The sequence below is a fragment of the Tupaia chinensis genome, unplaced genomic scaffold (genome assembly GCF_000334495.1).
Source record: "Tupaia chinensis unplaced genomic scaffold, TupChi_1.0 Scaffold000680_1, whole genome shotgun sequence".
In the NCBI taxonomy this organism is placed as follows: domain Eukaryota; kingdom Metazoa; phylum Chordata; class Mammalia; order Scandentia; family Tupaiidae; genus Tupaia; species Tupaia belangeri.
The window spans coordinates 3,067,878-3,087,598 of record NW_006160204.1 but is presented as its reverse complement, the minus strand read 5'-3'; the positions used below and the strand labels follow the sequence as shown (position 1 = coordinate 3,087,598).

General features: G+C 40.7%; 1 protein-coding gene across 1 annotated transcript in view; it reads right to left on the bottom strand.

Annotated features, from left to right (window-relative positions):
- FAT3 (FAT atypical cadherin 3) overlaps positions 1-19,721 on the bottom strand; it is a 595,653-nt gene that overhangs the window by 108,356 nt on the left and 467,576 nt on the right. The window contains 3 exon segments of the mRNA XM_027776536.1: positions 1,142-1,295; positions 2,264-2,460; positions 9,423-13,496. Coding sequence (XP_027632337.1) covers positions 1,142-1,295; positions 2,264-2,460; positions 9,423-13,496 — 4,425 coding nt within the window.

Sequence of the window (19,721 nt, the reverse complement as noted above, 5' to 3'; positions counted from 1 at the left end):
GTTCAAACCATGGTTGGCCATGTGGTATCTGATTCCTTTTAACCATTAGGCTATGGAACTAGTCTAAGATTTTTTTTTTTTTAATTAGAGATTTTTGCTATAGGGTGCATGTGCTCATTGGAGAGACAGAGACAGAGAAAGACAGAAAGCAAGAAATCACCCCCCAGGGGGAATGGCCATACTGCAATTCCATCTCCTCCATTTTCCTTACGCATGGCTACGTACCCAGAGTGAGTTTCAGGTCTCTGGGTCCAGGACTTGAACCATGGTCAACCATATGGGAGACCAGCAATGTGACCATTATGCCATATGCTGTATTTTTGACAGGATCCTACCATGTCACAATCCTCCTGCCCCAGTCTTCCAATTAGGTAGGACCACAAGTGTGCAGCACCATGCCTGGCTTATGTAAACTGGGTCAGAAACTAGACCAGGGCCTCCCATGCATTGTTAGTACCACATAGTAGCATCTCCCTATTTAATACTGGACTTCCAGGACCAGCAGTTGGCATAATGGCCAGTCTCTGGACTCCTATGTAGTTGACCATGGTTCAAGTTCCAGACCCTCTGGCTTAAGCTCACGCCGGGCACGTGTGCATGTGTGCCCAAGATCCTGAGAGGAAAATGGAGGAGAAAGACTGCAGCATGGTCATGCCCCCTGGCAGTGATTTCTTGCTTTCTGTCTCTCTCTATTTCTGGTGAGTGCATACACCCTATGGCAAAAACCGTTACACAAAAAAAATAAAGAAAGAAAGAAGAATCAAGAAGGAACCCAAAAGGGATTTCAAAATGAAAAAAAAAGAGGAAACTCTCTTTACTGTACTTTGCTGTCCAGTTTGCATAGCAATCTGCATTGGTGATATAAATTGATTTATACCTTTAGAAGCAGATATCTGCTTACTTGATGCTAACATATGTCTGTAAAGTCTGAGCAAGTTTTATAAACCTAGTAGTTTGTGTGGTCCAGAGCACCCACATTTGCATACCATGTGCTCCTACTACTTCTTAGAGTCCATGAAACCAGAGCATTCTATCAAGGTTCTAGTGTAGTAACTATCCACCAGTAATGACAGCACATGAGAGTTGAACTTCAGATTAAGAAAGACTGACATTTATCCCAAGAAAGAAAATTTCACCTTACCACTTTCTGGATCTAGAAAAAATTCGTTGTTTCCAGATCCATATAGTGAGTATCGTATATCTCCATTGGATCCAATATCAGCATCCTTGGCACCGACCTTCAGGATGATTTTATTTGATGGAATGTCTTCAGGAAATAATGCTGTATATGCAACCTGGGCAAAGGTGAAGAAAAGTAATTAAATCATTAGTATCTGTGGGAAAATTAACATATTGAGCATTACTTGTGATTTCTTTAAAAACTCATTTATTTAATTTAGCTTCTGCTATGTTTTCCTTAACCACGGAACCATATTATAATATACATTGAATCTGCTGCCCTGCCTCTCCTATGCCCATTCATTTAGCAAATATTTATTGAGCATATACAGTGTGTTAGGTGCCACTGAAGGTACTAAGAATACAATGGTGAAGAAAAGAGACAAAAATCCCTGCCTTGTGGAACCATGACACACATTGTTGCCACAACCATCATTGACCGTGATCTGTTTTTCTGTTGAGTCCTAATGAGTCCTTGGGACTCTCTCAACTCTTTAAAGAACTACTACTAACATTTGGCATTTACAACACTTTCTAAGCTAGAGAACACCAATCTTTTCTCTTGATCTAAATAGTAAGAAAAAAAATAATGTTTCGATTTCAATAAGAAGGAAAATAAAATCTAGTACTTGCACCTTATGTTGGTGCCATGTTTTATACAATATGGAAAGGTTTCTTCCTGAGGAGCTGGAGATCTGTGTTCAGTACTGACATTGCTACTAATCAGTTGTGTAAACTTATACAAACAAATATAAGCATAAATCCTGCTGAGTGGTCCATTTGTTTTTTCTGATGTTAGTGATTTAGACAGTAAGTCATATGGTTCTTTATAAATTACTTAACTTTATTTTGAAGGCTTTGTTTTGTGGCTGGCAAAATTAGGCACTTGATCTAGCTACCTATATTCTTCTTGTGTTTAGAACATTTTATCCTAGACTCTACGTCCTATCCTCTTATATCCAATTGGAACTCATTAACCAAGGAGAAAAGAGCAGAAGTTAGCTTGGCCTTAGAAAGAAATGTGAAATGAGTTTTAATTTTAGAGAAGCAGAGCAAAAAGCAGAGTCTTCTCTCCAACTCTCACCTGATCACACACTGGGCTATTGTCATTCACATCATTGACAGTCACTTCCACCATGGCCTGTGTGACAAAGAGCCCGTCAGTGGCGGTGATATTGAGGAAGTAAATGTCTTGTTCTTCTCTATCTAGAGGTCTCTTCACATAGACCTTCCACTCATTTTGCACCAGGCCCAGGGCAAACCTTCCTCGGGGGTTTCCTCCTGCAGTGGAACAAGAGCTTTTGAAGATGTGCCATGAAATGCCTTGATCTATATCTACTGCGAGAGGCCTGTGTGGGGCCATCTAAATGCGCCTTAAATTGTATCAGTTATGATACTGAAAAACACATTGATTCTCTCTGATTCTTGGACAACAAAGCACGATATTTATATGCTTGGCTTGTGTAAAAAGTAAAACAGTAACTTTCCAAGAGAATAAAATCCACTTTGAGAAGCTGGAGATGATCTCTTGTTTAGTTCCCCTTAAGGACAATCAAATTCAAACTGTGAACAATCAATTGCCTTCTTGGGATGATACAATTGTCTTTTCACTTAGTCTCAAGAGAGGATGTAATACACTACAGCTCTTGTTACCAAGACAATTTCATTAGCTGTTGATTATGTAATCAAGGAAAGGCAGTCAGGTCTATTAAGGAATCTTTTAATGAAGGCTTTATCATACAGCTGCGCTCTTCTCATAAGGACTGGAGTTTTGGGGGGAAAAGTTTACATGATGGAGGAAGACCCATTAGTATTAAATAGCCCGAACCAGGGGTCATTTGAGGAGCAGTTCACAGATAAGCACTGCGATTAGATCAAATTCACCCAAGTGAAGCTGGAGAAAGTGGAAGAAAAGTAGAAGAGATGAAGTGGAACAGCTTTTTTATGATGCTGAAACACTGACAGTGGTCCCAGTAATATTACTTTTCCACATCATTAAGCTCCTAGGAGACAAAAGCAACTTGGAGAACCATATAGGAAAAGGAAAGGAGGAAAACTACCTTGACCGTCTAATCCCTAAAAGGGAAATCATATATTTTAAATGCAGAAAAAGACTGGGTAAGATAACTGGTAAGAAGTCAGGCATCAAGTTTGGAGATCATTATTTTGTTTATTTGGACATTCAACAAGTATTTACTGCCTGCTCTGAGTCAGGCATTGTTCTAGGCAGCCAGGCTACAAGGGTGAATAAAATGGACAAAATTCCCTGTTCTAGTGATGGTGATCACAGTGTAGGGGGGAGATTGACAATAGTTACAATAATTAACTCAGAGTCCACTGGGGTGAGATGGTTTCAGGGCATAATGTTCCTACAAGGGCAAACAAAGCCAACTCAAGATCAACAGTAAAACGAAACTTAAAACTTTATCCATCAGAAATTGACAACTGGATCGGTCCCATAACACAGAGGTTCAGTACTGTGCATTGGGAACCAGATCCCACATGGTAGACAGTGTTCAAATCCTGGCCCTGGCAAGCAAATGTGACATCTAGCAATTAAAAAAGAAAGAAACTGCCTACTAACCTCTACTAGGGACTTCAAGGCTACTGCTTCATTTAACTGATCATAACCTTTATCTTACAGCCTCCAGCATCTTACCAAAGTTCTCTCCTCAGGCCTCTGTGGTGGAGCCCTAAACAGTGTGTGGTTTGGAGCTGTCCACTTCATGAATCACTGTTTTATTCAAGTAAACTCTTTAAAAATGTTCATGTGCCTAAGTTTATTTTTTAACACAATAAAAAATAAATAAGGAAAGCATACTGTATGCTGGCTGTTGCTTCATTGGAAAAGGAGCCATCTCACTTTATAATAATTTTTTTTTATTTTTTAAAGAGGGTAAACACCGTGATCATACAAGGTACTGAGCAGCAGGGAGCAGAATTCTGGGTGGCAGACTGCACTTTTTAAAAAAGTTTAAAGTTTGCCAGATGGCACATGTGCTCCCGAGAGAGAGACAGACAGAGTGAACAAGAGCAAGCAAGCACCCCGCTCCGAGGGTTTAAATACACACTGCAATCCCTTCTCCATTTTTCCATCCTGTTAGGATTGGGCATGCATGCACACATGCCCAGTGTGTTTTTCTAGCACCCAAGCCAGATTCAAACTGCACAGTCATCCACAGTCTTCCTTAACCACTAGGCCACCAGGCTGGCTCCTGGCTGTACTTTTGATACTAAGTCATGGGAGACCGATCTGAGGGCCTTAGCACTAGGGGGCAAGCACATGATAAACAGAACCCAAGTGGACAGACAGTACAGAAAAGGTAAGGGCTGTACATTCCTCGGAGGCAGTGCTTCTCAACCAGGGATGATGGTATCCTTTCCCTCTCTATTGCGTCAATGTCTAGGGACATTTTTGTCACATTGATAAGAGGTTAGGTGGTGATGGTATGTGCTATTGAAATCTAGTAGGTAGAGGCCAGGGATACTGCTGAACTTCCTACAATGCATGGAACAGCACCCCACAAAGGAGCTATCTTGTCCCAAATGCCAGTCATGGTGTGGCTGAAAAGCCCTGTCTGGAGGTTCAGAGTCCTCCCTGGGATATCACTTTCCCCCAGCACTGGCTAGGATTCAATTATGCTTTAGCTGAATATTATTCCAGTGCACACACATTTAACCTCTCTATTAAATGCTTGCGGTGCTGGCCCACACCGTTCTTTTGTTACGTAAAATGATTAATGGTCCTTTGTTAATCTACAGCTGCACAGCCAAGTTGTGTTACATCGAGAGCAAAAGTTAAATCTAATTAAAATCAGTTGGTGGTTGGCACGGCTAATAGTAACAGTAGCTTTGAGCTACTCTGGACTCATTATTTTGGTAAAGTTGATGGGATGGTCCCTTTAAATCATCCGCTGAGAATTCAGAGACTATAAATAATTAAGACTGAGTATTTAACACTTCTTCCAAATAGAAACATACCTTCCCAATGCCTAAGAAGCTTTTTTTATTTTCTGAAAGTAAACACAAATAAATCAAAGTGATGCTCACTCCTTTCCCCCCCACAACCACTATCTTTAATGTTTTAACTGCAGATATATACATATTAATGAAAAAGACAGAAGGTATCAGATAAGGCCTAAAATGCATTAAGTGTTTTAAACAGAAGACAAGTCAAGAAAATAGTTCCATAAAGAAAGAGTAACGTGGAGAGTGTGGCAACCCCAAGCATTGACATGCTTGCTCTACTGAGGCTCTCATGCTGCAGTGATTAATTAACTTTTCCACTAACATACTTAAGCAGATTCTGTGTCCTAAGGGCATTCTAATTAATTCATTTTTCACTTTGAATAATGTGGTTTTTCTAAAAGGAAGCCACCTGATTGTAAGTATTGATGGATTCTTTAAAGTCTTGTGGCACTTGGCTTATGTTCTGCCTTTGACTGTCACAACATCAAAATACTGGCTATAAACCTTTCAAATAGTTTTTAGGAACATTGCCCCTAGGCTGCCAATCCTCTCCTCTTTGCAGTTTGAGGTCAGTCACCCTCATGAAGCTAGCCCTGATCAGTGACGGCCCTTCTTCACTCTGACTGGCAATCCTAGGCCCCTCAGAGAAACGGTATTCATATGTGCACTCGTGGTAGCCTGTCTGTCTCAGCTTTTCCATTGAACTGCTACTTACTATTTGGAAAGACATAAGAAGGAGCCAAGAAAATTGAATCGTCAGAAGAAACACCCCTGGATTTGTGGGTAGATTTTCCAGTGAAAGGTCATCTGTGCCTTCTAATTTGCATAAGTATCTGCCTGTGTTTTTATGATCATTAGGCATGTGAAACTCTCTAGGCTCAAGATACTTGTTTTTCTTAGCACTATAAATAGAGAAAAGGGTATATAGGGCCAGATGGTAGCATAGCCAGTAACTCAAAGCTCTGTGATGCTGGAGGCTCATGGGAAGGTGCCAGGTTCCCATTCTGAGGCTTCTCTTACATGCTGGGCATGCTTATTCCTATGATCCTGCTGGCTCAGGGTTGGGGTGGGTTACAGTATGAAGACCTGGTTAAGGGCGTCTGTCTGCTTCTCTCTCTCTGCCTCACTCTCTTTCTGAAAGAAGTATGCTTTCAAAAAGGGAGAACATAGTAGAACCCTGAAACACTGAGACAGAAGCCATTTTAAATATGAGAAGTTATTTTAAATCTGAGGTGTGTCTTGGCACACTCAGGGACCAAGGTGACTGAAGCTATGCTCTAAACCCCATCTTCAAGACCCCTGAAACACCAAGACAGAGTCATTGAAATCCTGAATGCTTATTGAACTTCCTGCCTTAACCTCCCTATAAATATGAACTCAAAATCTTTCTGTGGCTACCACAGTGCAAAACACAGTAGAGGAGAGATTTTGTCACAGAATGACCCGAAACCACCACAGAGGCACAAGAAATATGAGAAACCAAGAAAATATTTCTCCCCTAAGGGAAAAGGGCAATCCTTCATCACCCACAGACAGTTCAGTGGAACTTGTGGAAATTTCTGATAAAGAATTCAGAATATTCATAGTGAAAACACTAAATAAGATCAAGAGCTTAGATACAATGAACTCCAGAAGATGCAGGAGAAAAGAGACAATGAGTTCCAGGAGGTGAGGAAGTTCTTGCACGATCAGAAAGAGGAAATACACACCATAAAAAGAATCAAATGGAGCTGTTTGAGATGAAAGATGCAATACAGGAAATCAAAACCTCCCTCAAAAGTATTAAAAGCAGTTTAGTCCATGCAGAAGACTGAATCTCAAATGTTGAAGAAAAAACATCTGTTCTGGAAAAAATAATCAAAAACCTGAGAAAATAACATAAAAAAGAGAAAATATTATACAAGAAATACTAGATACCATTAAGCACCCAAATATCCAGAAAATTGGTATCCCAGAAGGTGAAGAAACTGATAAGAACATTGATAACCTATTCCATAAAATCCTGGAATATAACTTTCCAAATCTAGAGAGGCATTAAAATATCTAGACCTAAGAAATACAAAGGAGCCCTAATAGGATCAACCCAAGAAGATCTTCTCCAAGACATATCATAGATTGACCAAAACCACATACAAAGACAAGATACTAAAACTGGCAAGAGAGAAACATCAGGTTACTTATAAAGGTTATCCCATCAGGCTAACATCAGACTTCTCAAAGAAAAAACGAGAGCAAAGAAAAAAATGGGAAAATATTTTCAAAGAGTTAAGTGAAAGACAATTTCATCCAAGAATACTATACCCAGCAAGATTATCCTTCATATGGGAAGAAAAGATAAAAACATTCTCAGATAAACAAAACCTGAAAGAATTTACCAACACCAGACCAGATCTCTAAGTTCTGAAAGGAGTGCTTTACCAGGAAACTAAAGACACACATACAGAAATAAGAGAACAAAAAGCAACCAAGAAAATGACCAACTTAATGCTAGGGACAAGAAATATCAATAATAATGTTGAATGTTAACTTCCAGGATTTAAATAGAATGACTGGACCACAGTGGCACTGCAGAAGAGAGATTAATTACATAAGACTGGCGAAATAGAATTTTATGACTTTTGAGTAAAATATTACTGATTTTTTTTTTTTTTACTATGCTTTGTTTTCCCAGGTTAAGGATTTTGCTTCTTTTGAACTGTTGAAAGGCTCAGCAATTTGTTAAAATGTTTTTTCTTCCTATTTGATTGTTTCTTTAAATAGAAACATAAACTTTTCTCTCTTCCTGACCTCTCTGGAATTGGAAAATATTGGGGAGTATTCTTATTTGTGGTAGAATAGTTATTTGCATAAGTTCAACAATACCTGTTGCATTGAATCCAAAATTGGAAATACTCATTATTGGACAGGGTTTTGACCAGAATGTCATATCTGAAGATTAAACCAGAAAACTATGGAACAAAGGTAGATCTCAAGTAAGCCAACAGAAGTTTTTAGAAAGATGGTCTGGCACCATAACCTGGCAGAGAGGATTAGAGAAGCTATAGAAAAGAATCTATACCATAGAATACTCTGGATTTTTCCAGCCCAGCACTGTGATCAGTAGAGATCAAAAAAGAGCAGTCACAACCAGAGTTACCTTGAGGAAGACTTTAAAGGAAGAAAAAGAGACTGATCTTTGCTAGCAGATGGCATATTACAGAATACTAGGTAGGCAGGACAGAATTGAGAAGGTTTATGTGTGAATTGTGTGCTGGGTATTTGCTTTTCAACAGTTTGAGTAGTTGACATGTAAATATTTTCTTAAAAATATTTAAAAACACACTGTCTCATTACAGTTATAAAGAAAATTATAACAAATATTTCAAACCTTATCTTTAAAATTTTTTTTGAAATTTCGAATGTTAATTAACTGTCAAGAACTATGGAGTATGAGCAAAGATTTTTTTATATATGAAGTAAATGTGAGAAAACTTAAAAATAAATAATTTTTTAAAAAGGAGACTATAGTTAAACATGTCTCCTCACCAAGTATTTCTTCAATTAAAATATTTGTCTAGACTCATTTTTATTAATTTATTGTTTAGGTTTTTGTCGAAAGGCATGTGCACTTACCAGAGAGAGAAAGAGAGAGAGAAGGAAAGTAAGAAATCACCCTCCAGGAGGAATGTCCATACCACAATCCCTTCTATTCTCTAAGGATTTGGGGCACACATGCATATGTGCCTGGTGTGATTTTCAAGCAGCCAGATTTGAGACTTGAACTGTGGTCGGCTATGTGGGAATCCAGCACATTAACCACCACACTACCTGCTGGCCCCTGGACTCATTTTAAATAAGTGTGACAATGACTGGGTTCCAATCTGAGTCATATGTTATAGGCAAACCAATGAACCCCAGCTAGGGCTGAGATAGCAACAACTCAGTCCCAGAGAGGTTTCATTATTCTCGGTTCCTTAACTTATCTTCCTTCTTCTCTCCTACTCTCACCCCTGCCATCTTCTATCTTTCTTTAAGGAGAGCATGGGGCTAGCATGGTTAAGGTGCTGGACTCCCACATAGCTGACCCTAGTTTGAGTCCTGAACTCAGCGGCTTGAAAAATCACACTGGGTGCAAGTGTATGTGCCCATTGCAGTATGGCTATCCCTCCGAGGAGTGATTTATCACTCTCCCTCTCCCTCTCTGTCTCTCTCCTGTGAGCACATGTGCCCCGTTGCAAAAACCTAAGAAATCAGCAGCGGAGCACATAGTGAAAATTGTGGGTGTTGAGACTTACCTGTAATATGATAGCTCACTTGGCGATTAATGTCGGAAGTGTCTCTGTCCCAGGTACTGAGGACAGCCACCACCTCACCTGGTGGGTCACTCTCCTTCACGTTACCTCGGTACACCTCATGGGCAAAGACAGGTGCATTGTCATTTATATCCGTCACTCTGACAGAGACCAGAGCCGTGGAAGAGAGAGAGAACGATTCTCCAAGGTCAGAGGCCACCACGGAGAAGGTGAACGTCGGGTCTGTCTCGTGATCCAGGTCCTTCAGGGTACTGATCCAGCCTGTGTTGCTGTCAATGTTGAATGCTTCCATTACTTTTTCGGGCTGAGAATCTGAGTGGAGGGAGTACATGACCTGCCCATTGGCTCCCCAGTCTGTATCAGTCGCTTTCACTTGCGTGACTTTTGTGCCCACAGGCATCCCTTCCATTATGATGGTCTCGTAGCTTGAAGTTTCAAAAACTGGCTTGTTGTCATTCAAATCCAACACCTTGATATCTACATCCACAGTGAACACAATGTCTACCTTGTCCAAGGGTATAGTGGCTGCTACTTTAAAATGGAAAGCGGGGCTGCTTTCATGGTCGAGGCGCTTGTCGAGCTTGATAGTGCCTGTTTCCTGTTCGATGATGAAGACTCCCCCTTTGTTATTTTCTGCCCGTTCCCCATTAACTGTGCTGAAGCGGACATTCTGACTAGGCAAGATCCTCAGGACGTCCACTGTGCTCCCAATGGCTGTATCTTCTGCAATGGTAAAGGAATACTGAGACTGGGTGAATGAAGGCAAGAATGTCTCTGGGGGCAAGACGTGGATGTAGACGGGAATGAGGGAATGCTTTACTGGAATACCTCCATCTACGGCTTTGACAAAGAATGACAGCACTGTATTTTTCAGTTGGTTAAAATTGCCCTTTGTAACCATCCAGCCATTGTCAGGATCGATTTCTAGGAGGTCAGCCACTGAGACTGAGGCCTCGCTGTAGAGGGAATAAGTGATCCTTGAATTTACTCCATCATCTGGGTCCATGGCTTGAACTTGGGTGACCAAATGGCCCCGTCCGACATCTGCCCTGACACTGGCTCTATATTCCACTGTCATGAACTGGGGAGCATTGTCATTTTCATCCACAACAATCACCCTCACAGTACAGAAAGTTGTTCGCCCTCCACCATCAAGGGCCCTCAAAAAAATACTCACATCTCCTTCCAGAGGGTTTTCCCGGTCTAGCCTTTCTGTTGTGATAACTTGTCCATTGTTGTCTATGAGGAATCGATCCTTGGCAAAGTCATTGATGATGGCATAGCTGATCTGCCCATATGTCCCTGGATCACCATCTGTGGCTCGAACATGAATTACCTTTGTCCCAGCAGCTGCATTCTCTCTCACCTCAGCTACATATGTGCTTTGTGAGAAGGCAGGGCTATACAAGTTAGCCCCGAGCACCCTGATATGGACCTGTGCCGTGCTGGTGAACAACCCATCAGAGACAGACACATTGAGACTGTACAGGGGCTCCATCCGCTGCTTCCGGTGGTTGGACAGTGTGATGACTCCACTCTTGCTGTCCATCAGGAAGCTCGTGCGGTCATTCCCAGACAGAATGCTATATTCCAGCCGGTCAAAGTCAGAGCTGTCTGCATCAGAGGCTTGCACACAGGTTACAAAATGACCCCGGGGGGCTAGCTCACTCACATATGACTCATAAATGAGCTGATTAAAAACCGGAGGGTTGTCATTTATGTCTGAGATGGAGATGTGAACCAGAACCTCACTGCTCAGTGATGGGAAGCCATTATCTGTTGCTCTGACTTTCAAAGTGCAGTGCTGTACTAACTCATGGTCTAGCATCCGCGCTGTCAAGATTAAGCCACTGGCGCTGTCTATGTGAAAATAGTCTGTGCTGTTGTATGTGTCCTGGACAATCTGATAATGTACCATTTTATTGTTTTCTGAGTCTGCATCGGTAGAGACAACTTGCAAAACAGGTGTTCCAATGAGGGATGCTTCTGACAATGTTGTGTTGTATGTGGGCTGATCGAAAACAGGAGGGTTGTCATTTACATCATTAACTAGCAGGTCAACCGTGACTTCAGCTCTGGCACCTGTAAGGGCATCACTAGCTCTTACTGTCAACTTGTAAACAGGCGTAACCTCATAATCCAAAGGGCTGACAACTTTCAAGACCCCCGTGTCAAAGTCAATGTTAAACTGCTTAAAAGGATCCCCATCAATAATGATATATATGATGCCCTGGCCTTCTGGACTGGTGGCATTGATGCTTAGAATGGGGGTGTCCATTCTGACGTCTTCATTGATGGATGCTGTGTAAAAGGGCTTATCAAACACAGGCATTGCTTTGTTGACAATAGTGATGGGAAGTTCCACAGATGTGGACAAAGAAGGTTTTCCACCATCTTTGGCTACAACAGTGACTCCATACTCAATGTTGGACAAGTCAGAGTTGAAAGCTTCTTTTAAAATAACATTCCCTGAATTAGGATTAATTTCAAAGTGACCATAGTCATCCTGTAGGACATAGGTCACTTCTCCATTTGCACCTTTATCTTTGTCAATGGCTGTCACCCGGTAAATCAGAGTCCCAGGCTCAGCATCGACTTGTACAGCAGCATAGTAAGGGAGACCCACAAAGACTGGAGAATTGTCATTTATGTCTTCGATGTTAACCCTGACCACCACCCGAGCCACACGCAGGTGGTCCAGCTCACGGCTGGCTTCCACCACCAACTCATACAACTCTTGCTCTTCGCGGTCAAAGGGCACTCCAGTGGTCTGAATGACCCCTGAGGTAGATTTTATCTTGAACTTATTTCCTGGGTTTAAAATACTGTATTTTAAGGGCTCATTAAGGCGGTTTCCAACTGCATTGACAATTGCAACTTTGGTTACGTTCGTGTTGTTCTCTGAGATGGAAGTGGAATAAAAGCTTTGTGTAAAGTGGAGGCCACTGTCCATGGCTTCTTTAACCATGATGGTGACCATGGATGTACTGTAGAACTTGCCATCTGACACTTTCACTAACAGCATATAGTGATCTTTGGAGAGGTTGTTGTTTTTTATGGTGAGCACTCCGCTATTTGAGTCAATTACAAAATGATCTAAGCTGCCTTCTAATAGGCTATATGTTAGTTCGGGGGGTACCTCAGAGTCCGGATCTGTGGCACTAACTTTCAGAACCTCTACTCCCACATAGGTAGGTAGAAGTAAGACAGTCTCAAACAAAGCCTGAGTGAAAACAGGTGGGTTATCATTCACATCTGTCACCTCAATGTTGACTTCAACCGGACTCTCTGCAGTCAGCTGGGGGCTACCACTGTCTCTCACGTGCACGTGAAAATGGAAATGGGAGATGGTTTCATGGTCCAGGCTGGCGATTGTTCTGATTGCACCTGTACTGGAGTCGACTGTGAAGAATTTCTTGGCCATGGACTCCACAATCTGATACACGAGCAGAGCATTCCGGTTGCTGTCAGCATCAGTGGCTCGAATCACCAGTGGGCTGTTATCCAAGCTCCTGACAATGCTATTGATCGGGGCAGCCTCACTGAGGCTGCCCAAGTATTGAGAAAAGAGAAAAACTGGGGCGTTATCATTTTCATCAACAACCTGAATATTGACCGTGGCATTAGAAGCCATTCCTGCCATGTTAGTGGCCTGAATGATGAGCTGATAAGAGGATGTATGCTCGTAATCCAGAGCCCTTCGAGTGGTGATGACTCCTGAATATGGATTTATGGTAAAGATCCCATCAATGTTTCCATCTTTGACCTCATAAATGAGGGTAGATTGACTGATGGCAGAGATTAGAATGACTGATGTTCCAATATCAACATTTTCATTTACTTCTGCTTGGTAGTCTTTGTGCGTGAATTTAGGGTGAGAATTATCAGACATGGTGACAGAAATGCGCACGATAGCGGTGGCAGACATTGGTGGGGAACCTTGATCTGTGACTTTGACTGACAGGACAAACTGACCCGTTGTCGTCATGTCTGGTTCTTTGGAAACTGTGATGATACCCAAGACTGGTTCAATCTTAAATGTGTTCCCAGTATTCCCTGAAATACAGAGATCAATGAGGAAATGAGTTACAAGTAAGTTATTAAAATCTGTTGAAGATTAATCCTTCAAAAGATATTTCACTACAATGTGGCAAGTGGGAAGCAACTGTTTGGAGTCAATTCATATTATTTTGCTAAAAATGAGAGACTTCTCTTTCAATGTATTGAAAAGCAACTGAGTTTTCCTGTAAAATTGTGACTTTCAGATCAATGGCTTCTTGATTCAGGTTAACAACATCAAAAGCAACAAATGACACAGCACCGTGTATATTCAAGCTGGGAAATAGGAGAGGTTGTAGGAGAAACTTGTCTGCTGACAATATGTTGGACTTTCATATTGTCAGTCTTGTGAGGAGACAGAGGGCTGGCACATACCACTGGTATTAAGGTATCTGTAGCTAAACCAGTATCATAGTCTGTTCTACATTAAGAGAAGGAGGTTGGGGATCAGCAGATGATGTAATGGTTATATTGCTGGACTCCCATGTAGGGGAACACAGTTCAAGTCCCAGACGCAGTGGCTTAAAACTCACGTCAGGCACATGTGTGTGCATGCCTAAGATTCCGAGAAAAGAATGGAGGAGAAGGGATTGCAGTGTGGCCATTCCCCCAGGGGGGGTGATTACTCACTTTCTGTGTTTCTTTCTGGCAAATGCATACACCCTATAGCAAAAATCTCTCTTAAAAAAAAAAAAAAAAGAAAGAAAGAGCTTGTATTGTCTGGTTTCAGGGAAGATTTGCTGCATGGAATTCTACCCTATTAAATTTGACTTTTTCCAAAACACCACTTTGGTGAGGGGGGTTTTGGATAGGGATAGAAAATTCTTCCTGGGGCCAGCAGACAGCATGTGGTTAAGGTGCTGGATTCCCTCATAGCCAACCAGGGTTTGAGTTCTATACCTGGTAGCTTGCTTCCTCACTTCCCCTTTTTCTCTGTCACTCTCAGGCCAAATTGAATAAAAAAATAATAAATACAATTAAAAACAAAATAATTCTTAAAAATAAAAATTCCTCCCACTTCACTGTTTGCTTTGTAAGTGGTAAAATTTTTACTAACCATGTCTCCCCATATCCCTAAAGACACACAAGAACATACACAAACATAAAAATTGACTTGAAAATTGTAAGGGAGTTACTCTGATCTATAGTCACTCCATTCACTAAGCATTGTAGACGTTACTGGAAAAGCAGGGAACTACTGATAATCTGGATCAGCACTGAAATTGAGAACTTGAGACATATAACCCTCAGGAAACTGAGACACAGGACCCCTTTGACCTATCTGACCTGGCTTCCCAGCTCTTCAGCTGTGACAGTGGAGAGGTTTAGAGCTCTGTCTCTGACACGTGGAGATTTGAAGTCTGGGATTGTGGAAGATGAGTGAGACCAGAAATAAAATTTAAAATAAAATGAAACAAAATAAAATAAAGTAAAACCAGAAAGCAGTAAAGGATTGAGAACACAAAACATGAAGGTATAAAGAAGGCAGATGGTGACAAAGAACTTGAAGGTAATGACAGTGTGAAGCTGTGCCCTTCACTAAGTGACTGTTCGGTTCTCTCATCAGCCTTTCTAATACTTCTCAAAGGACACAGATGCTTTTGTGTATAAATTCTTTTAAATCAAAAGTTAAAGGGTTGGTTCCAAGGTGTAGTGGTATCATGCTGTTCAAGAGAGGCTGGATCTCACAAGGCAAAAGTTCAAATCCCCAGCCTGGTGTGCCTGAAACACATCAGACGATCAGCGTCTAAAATGCCATGGACTGGAAGACCGGAGTAGGGGGACTGCAGTGTGACTGAACCCTGCTTGTGGAGGGTGTTCATCTCTCTTTCATAGGCACATGGTCCATCATGAATAAAGAAATTAAAAAGTTAAAGATCTTGGTTATTCAACTATATCTGGATTTTTTTTTTCTTTTGGAACTACTGTAGTATGGGAGACATATAGAGTATTTAAGTGTTAAAATGACTAAGATTGGCTCCAGAACTAAAGAGCAGTTATATGACGTCTATTGAAATATATAGCAAATATGGCTGTGTGTATATGTCCTTTTACATACTTATGAAATAAATTTTTGTGTGCATGAAAAGGTTATGTTCAGAGATCAGCAGTTAGCATAATGGCTATGTCGCTGGACTCCTACGTAGTCAACCGTGGTTTGAGTCCTGGACCTGGTGGCTTAAACTCACGCCGGGTGCGTGTGTGTTTGTGCCCAAGATCCCGAGAGGAGAATGGAGGAGAAGGAACTGCGGCATAGCCATTCCCCCTGGGGGATGATTTCTTGCTTTCTGTCTCTCTGTCTTTCTGTCTCTCTCTTTCTGGCGAGTGCACATGCCCTATAGGAAAAACCTCTCCAAAAAAAAGAAAAAAAAAGGTTATGTTCATATAAAACATGTTTCAATAAGATATTTGGTTATTTATTTATTTTTAGAAAAATTTTTGCTATAGGGCATGTGCTTTCACCAGAGAGACAGAGAGATAGAAAGTAAGAAATCACTCCCTGGTGGGATGGTCACACTGCAGTCCCTTCTTATCTATTCTCCTCTCAGGATTTTGAGCATGCACACACACACACCCAGCATGACCTTTAAGCTGCTGGGTCTGGGACTCAAACCATGGTCAACTACATGGAAGTCCAGCAACATAACCATTATGCCATCTGCTGGTCCTGGTATTTGCTTATTTTTAAGAAGTACTTTGTTCTTTATTTTTTTCCCCCTGTTTATTTATGATATTGTGTGTGCATGAGTACCTTAGAATGAGTGGGGTGGGGGAGGCACCCTTCACAGGGTCTGGTTACATAACGATCCTCCTCTTCCAGTCCTCTAGTTCATTGGATCCTGGGCACCTGAGTGTGGGCCAGGTGAGTTTTAGGCAAGCGGGGCCAGGCATGTGAACCATGGTTACCATGTGGGATCTGATTTTCTTGAGCAACACATTACCACTGTACCATGAAACTAATCCTACATGCTTTTTATTTTTTAAAGAATTTTTATTTAATTTTACTTATTTATTATTACTATTTTTACTTTGCTATATCAGAGACATGGAGGGGGAGGGAGGGAGAGAGAGAGAGAGAGAGAGAGAGAGAGAGAGAAAACAAATAGCCAGGTCCAGGACTTGAGCTGCATTCAGTCACATGGGAATCTAGTGCCTTAACCACCATGCCTCCTACTTACCCATCTATGTGCTTATTTTTAAGAGAAAGTATACATAATATAGAGGCTAACTTGATTCCACTCCCAAAATGTGAATATTAAACAATATATTTTGATGTTTGCATGTTTTACTTTGCCACCTAAATATGGCCATTCTGGGACAACTAGCTCAATGATCTTATGAATAAGTTTTCAAATTTTCAATCAATAGCATTATAGAATTGAGCATGAATACAATATTTGATTCACACACCCTTCCAAAGAGCCAAGAATCTTTTTACCCCAGCAATGGCTACCTTCCGACATGGAACACTGATGAAAGAATGCTAACAAAGCCCAGTCTCTGTGTTCATTGATTATGGTGTCCACCTCAGAGTTTCTAGGTAACTCCTCTTTCACTCTATGCTCAGCCCATTTCTTCATATCCAGTATGATGTACAGTTGTTCCTCTGTAACCGTTGGTTCTATATCCACAAGTTCAACCAACCGTAACACAAAAATGTAAAAATAAAATTGGTTGTGTCTAATACTAAACATAAACAGACTTCTTTTTTGGGGGTCATTATTCCCTAAACAATAGAGTATAGTATACTATTTACATAGCATTTACATTGCATTAGGTATTTTAAATAATCTAGGCATGATATAAAGTATAGTATAAGGGAAGGTGTATATAGATTATATGCAAATATTATTAAATTTTATATAAATGACTGCAACATCCATGGATTTTGGTATCTGTGGGGAGTAATGGAACCAATTCCTTGGAGTTATGGAAGGATGACTATATGTGGTGGGGGGGTGGGGGTGGGAAAGAGAGCCAGTTCTTTTTTGTAGATTTTTGCTATAGGTTGGTGTGCTCACCGGAAAGAGACAGAGAGAGACAGTGAGAGGCAGAGAGAGAGGGAGAGAATGAAAATTCCCTACCCAGAGGGAATGGCCACATCATAATCCCTTCTCTATCTCCTCTCAGAATTTTGGGCATACACACATGTGCCTGGTGAGTTTTTCAAGCGGCTGTGTCTGGGACTCAACCTGTGGAGTTGGCCACGTGGGATCTAGCATCTTAACCACCACACCACCTGCTGGTCCCAAGAGCCAGCTTTGGATCTCAAGTAGAAGTTCATAGTCCTGCTGTTCCATGGCTACTGATGTGTTTGTTATACCCTTCCAGCATGTTGTGCTTGTGCATCAGGTCCAAAATGAGCCTTCTTTCTCCTTCCCTCTTCAACACACTGACCCATTTTCTTGGAATCCTCTTCCTGCTTATCCTCTCTTGCCATACTTGCACCCTTGGGAACCAACTTCTGCTTATTTTCTTAGAACCTATGACTTATTGTAGACTGGGCAAATGGGTGAAAGCCATGCTTCTTTTACTTACAACTTAGTGTACAGCATAGTGTCTGCTACAAAGAACATGGTCAATAACTATTTGTTGAAGTATCTAAAGTGGAGCTTTAATTCTCTGTCTATATGTATCTTAAGCTCCTGATTCAACTCTTAGTCTAGACTCTTCTCTACTGTTCAGCCTCAGAGTGGCCAAATGCAAAACCCAAACTAAATATAAGACCGGAAACTCAGCACTCAAATTATGCTTCAGTCCTTCAGGCCAAAATAAAAAGCTTCAGTAGCTACTTCAGAGGCCAGGCAGGAGATAGGAAATTTATAGCCCAACAGTGAACAAGTAAAATCTTGCTTATGTGAGGCTTGAGAGAGAGGTTAAATAAAATGTAATGTTCACTACAACCACTTGTCACTGGCTTCAAAATGCTGAAGTATCTGGAATCTGCCCATCTCCTACCATCATGAAATTTACTTGGCTAGGACTTGTCCAGGTCCACTGTAGGTCTGTGTGTCTGTGAAGGGGCTGCCTGGCCCTCTGAGATTTATTGTGCACACTGTAATTCTTCTAGCTTCTCACACATACAAAAGTCATTTTGTGAGATACTGGTCATTTCTGTGGTTTTCTGAAAGTTCGGGTTTTCTATATAAAATATGTTTCAAGGAAGTAACTTCTGCTTTAGCTAGTTGTTAAATGACTGGACACCATGCTGTATTCTGTGAAGGTTAAAAAATCAAGGAAATGGTTTTTTCAGCTGCAGGGTAAGTTAAATTACTCCTAAAGTCATAGGCACACTACTTAGCCTGATTTGATCATTCCACAATGTATACCTTATATATAAAAAAAATTTACATTGTACCCCAAAAGTATATATAAATAGCATTTCTCAAATATAAAATTAAACTTAAATAACAAATTAGTTCTCAAGTATTTCCAAATTGGCTTAAAATTATCTGACTATCCTATGAGGAGTATGAATAGTAGCCTTAATGATTCATATAAAATGCCAGTTGGACACAGATCAATGTTGAGAAAATATTATGAAAAGCAGAAATAAAACTCTGCAGGTAAAGGATTATAATGACATGAGACAATGTACAAGCATGAATAAATATGGAGAGAAGAAAAATGACAAGATCAGGAAAAAATATAGAAAGACTATAAAGAATTGTTGAATTAGGTAACATTTTCTGTGATGTTATTAGATATTCATTCTAAAAACGTTTGCCTGTATTATTTGTGGAGCTAAAAATATCCTGTGAGTAACAAGAGATGCAAAATAGCATTTCTAAGGAAGTATTGGTCAGGCTTTAGGTTGAAAGGAAATTCCATACCTAGAAAAGAAATAGGTGAATTCTCTTGGGGCACCTGGCTATTACAAACCAACATCTTTTCTTTTTCTTTCTGTCATATAGCGCAGGCTCATGTAAAATGTGGGTGCTTAACACAGGAAATAGTTTTAGATTATTTTTGGGCACAGGAATGTCTTTTTTTAGGCGGTTGTTGGCTTTTCTTTTCCTGATTTCAAGTCCAAAATTGTCATTCTGGCATTCATATTTTAATTCAGCCACTCATAAAAATGCTCTACATTTAAATGAAGGGAAAGAAGGCTTTCCATTACTGGCATGACAGGAGATTGCATTTGGCATTATGTAAGACAGACATAATGCTGCAGAACATTTTGGAAAAATGTGTCTTGAATATTCAAAAAAAAAAGATCAG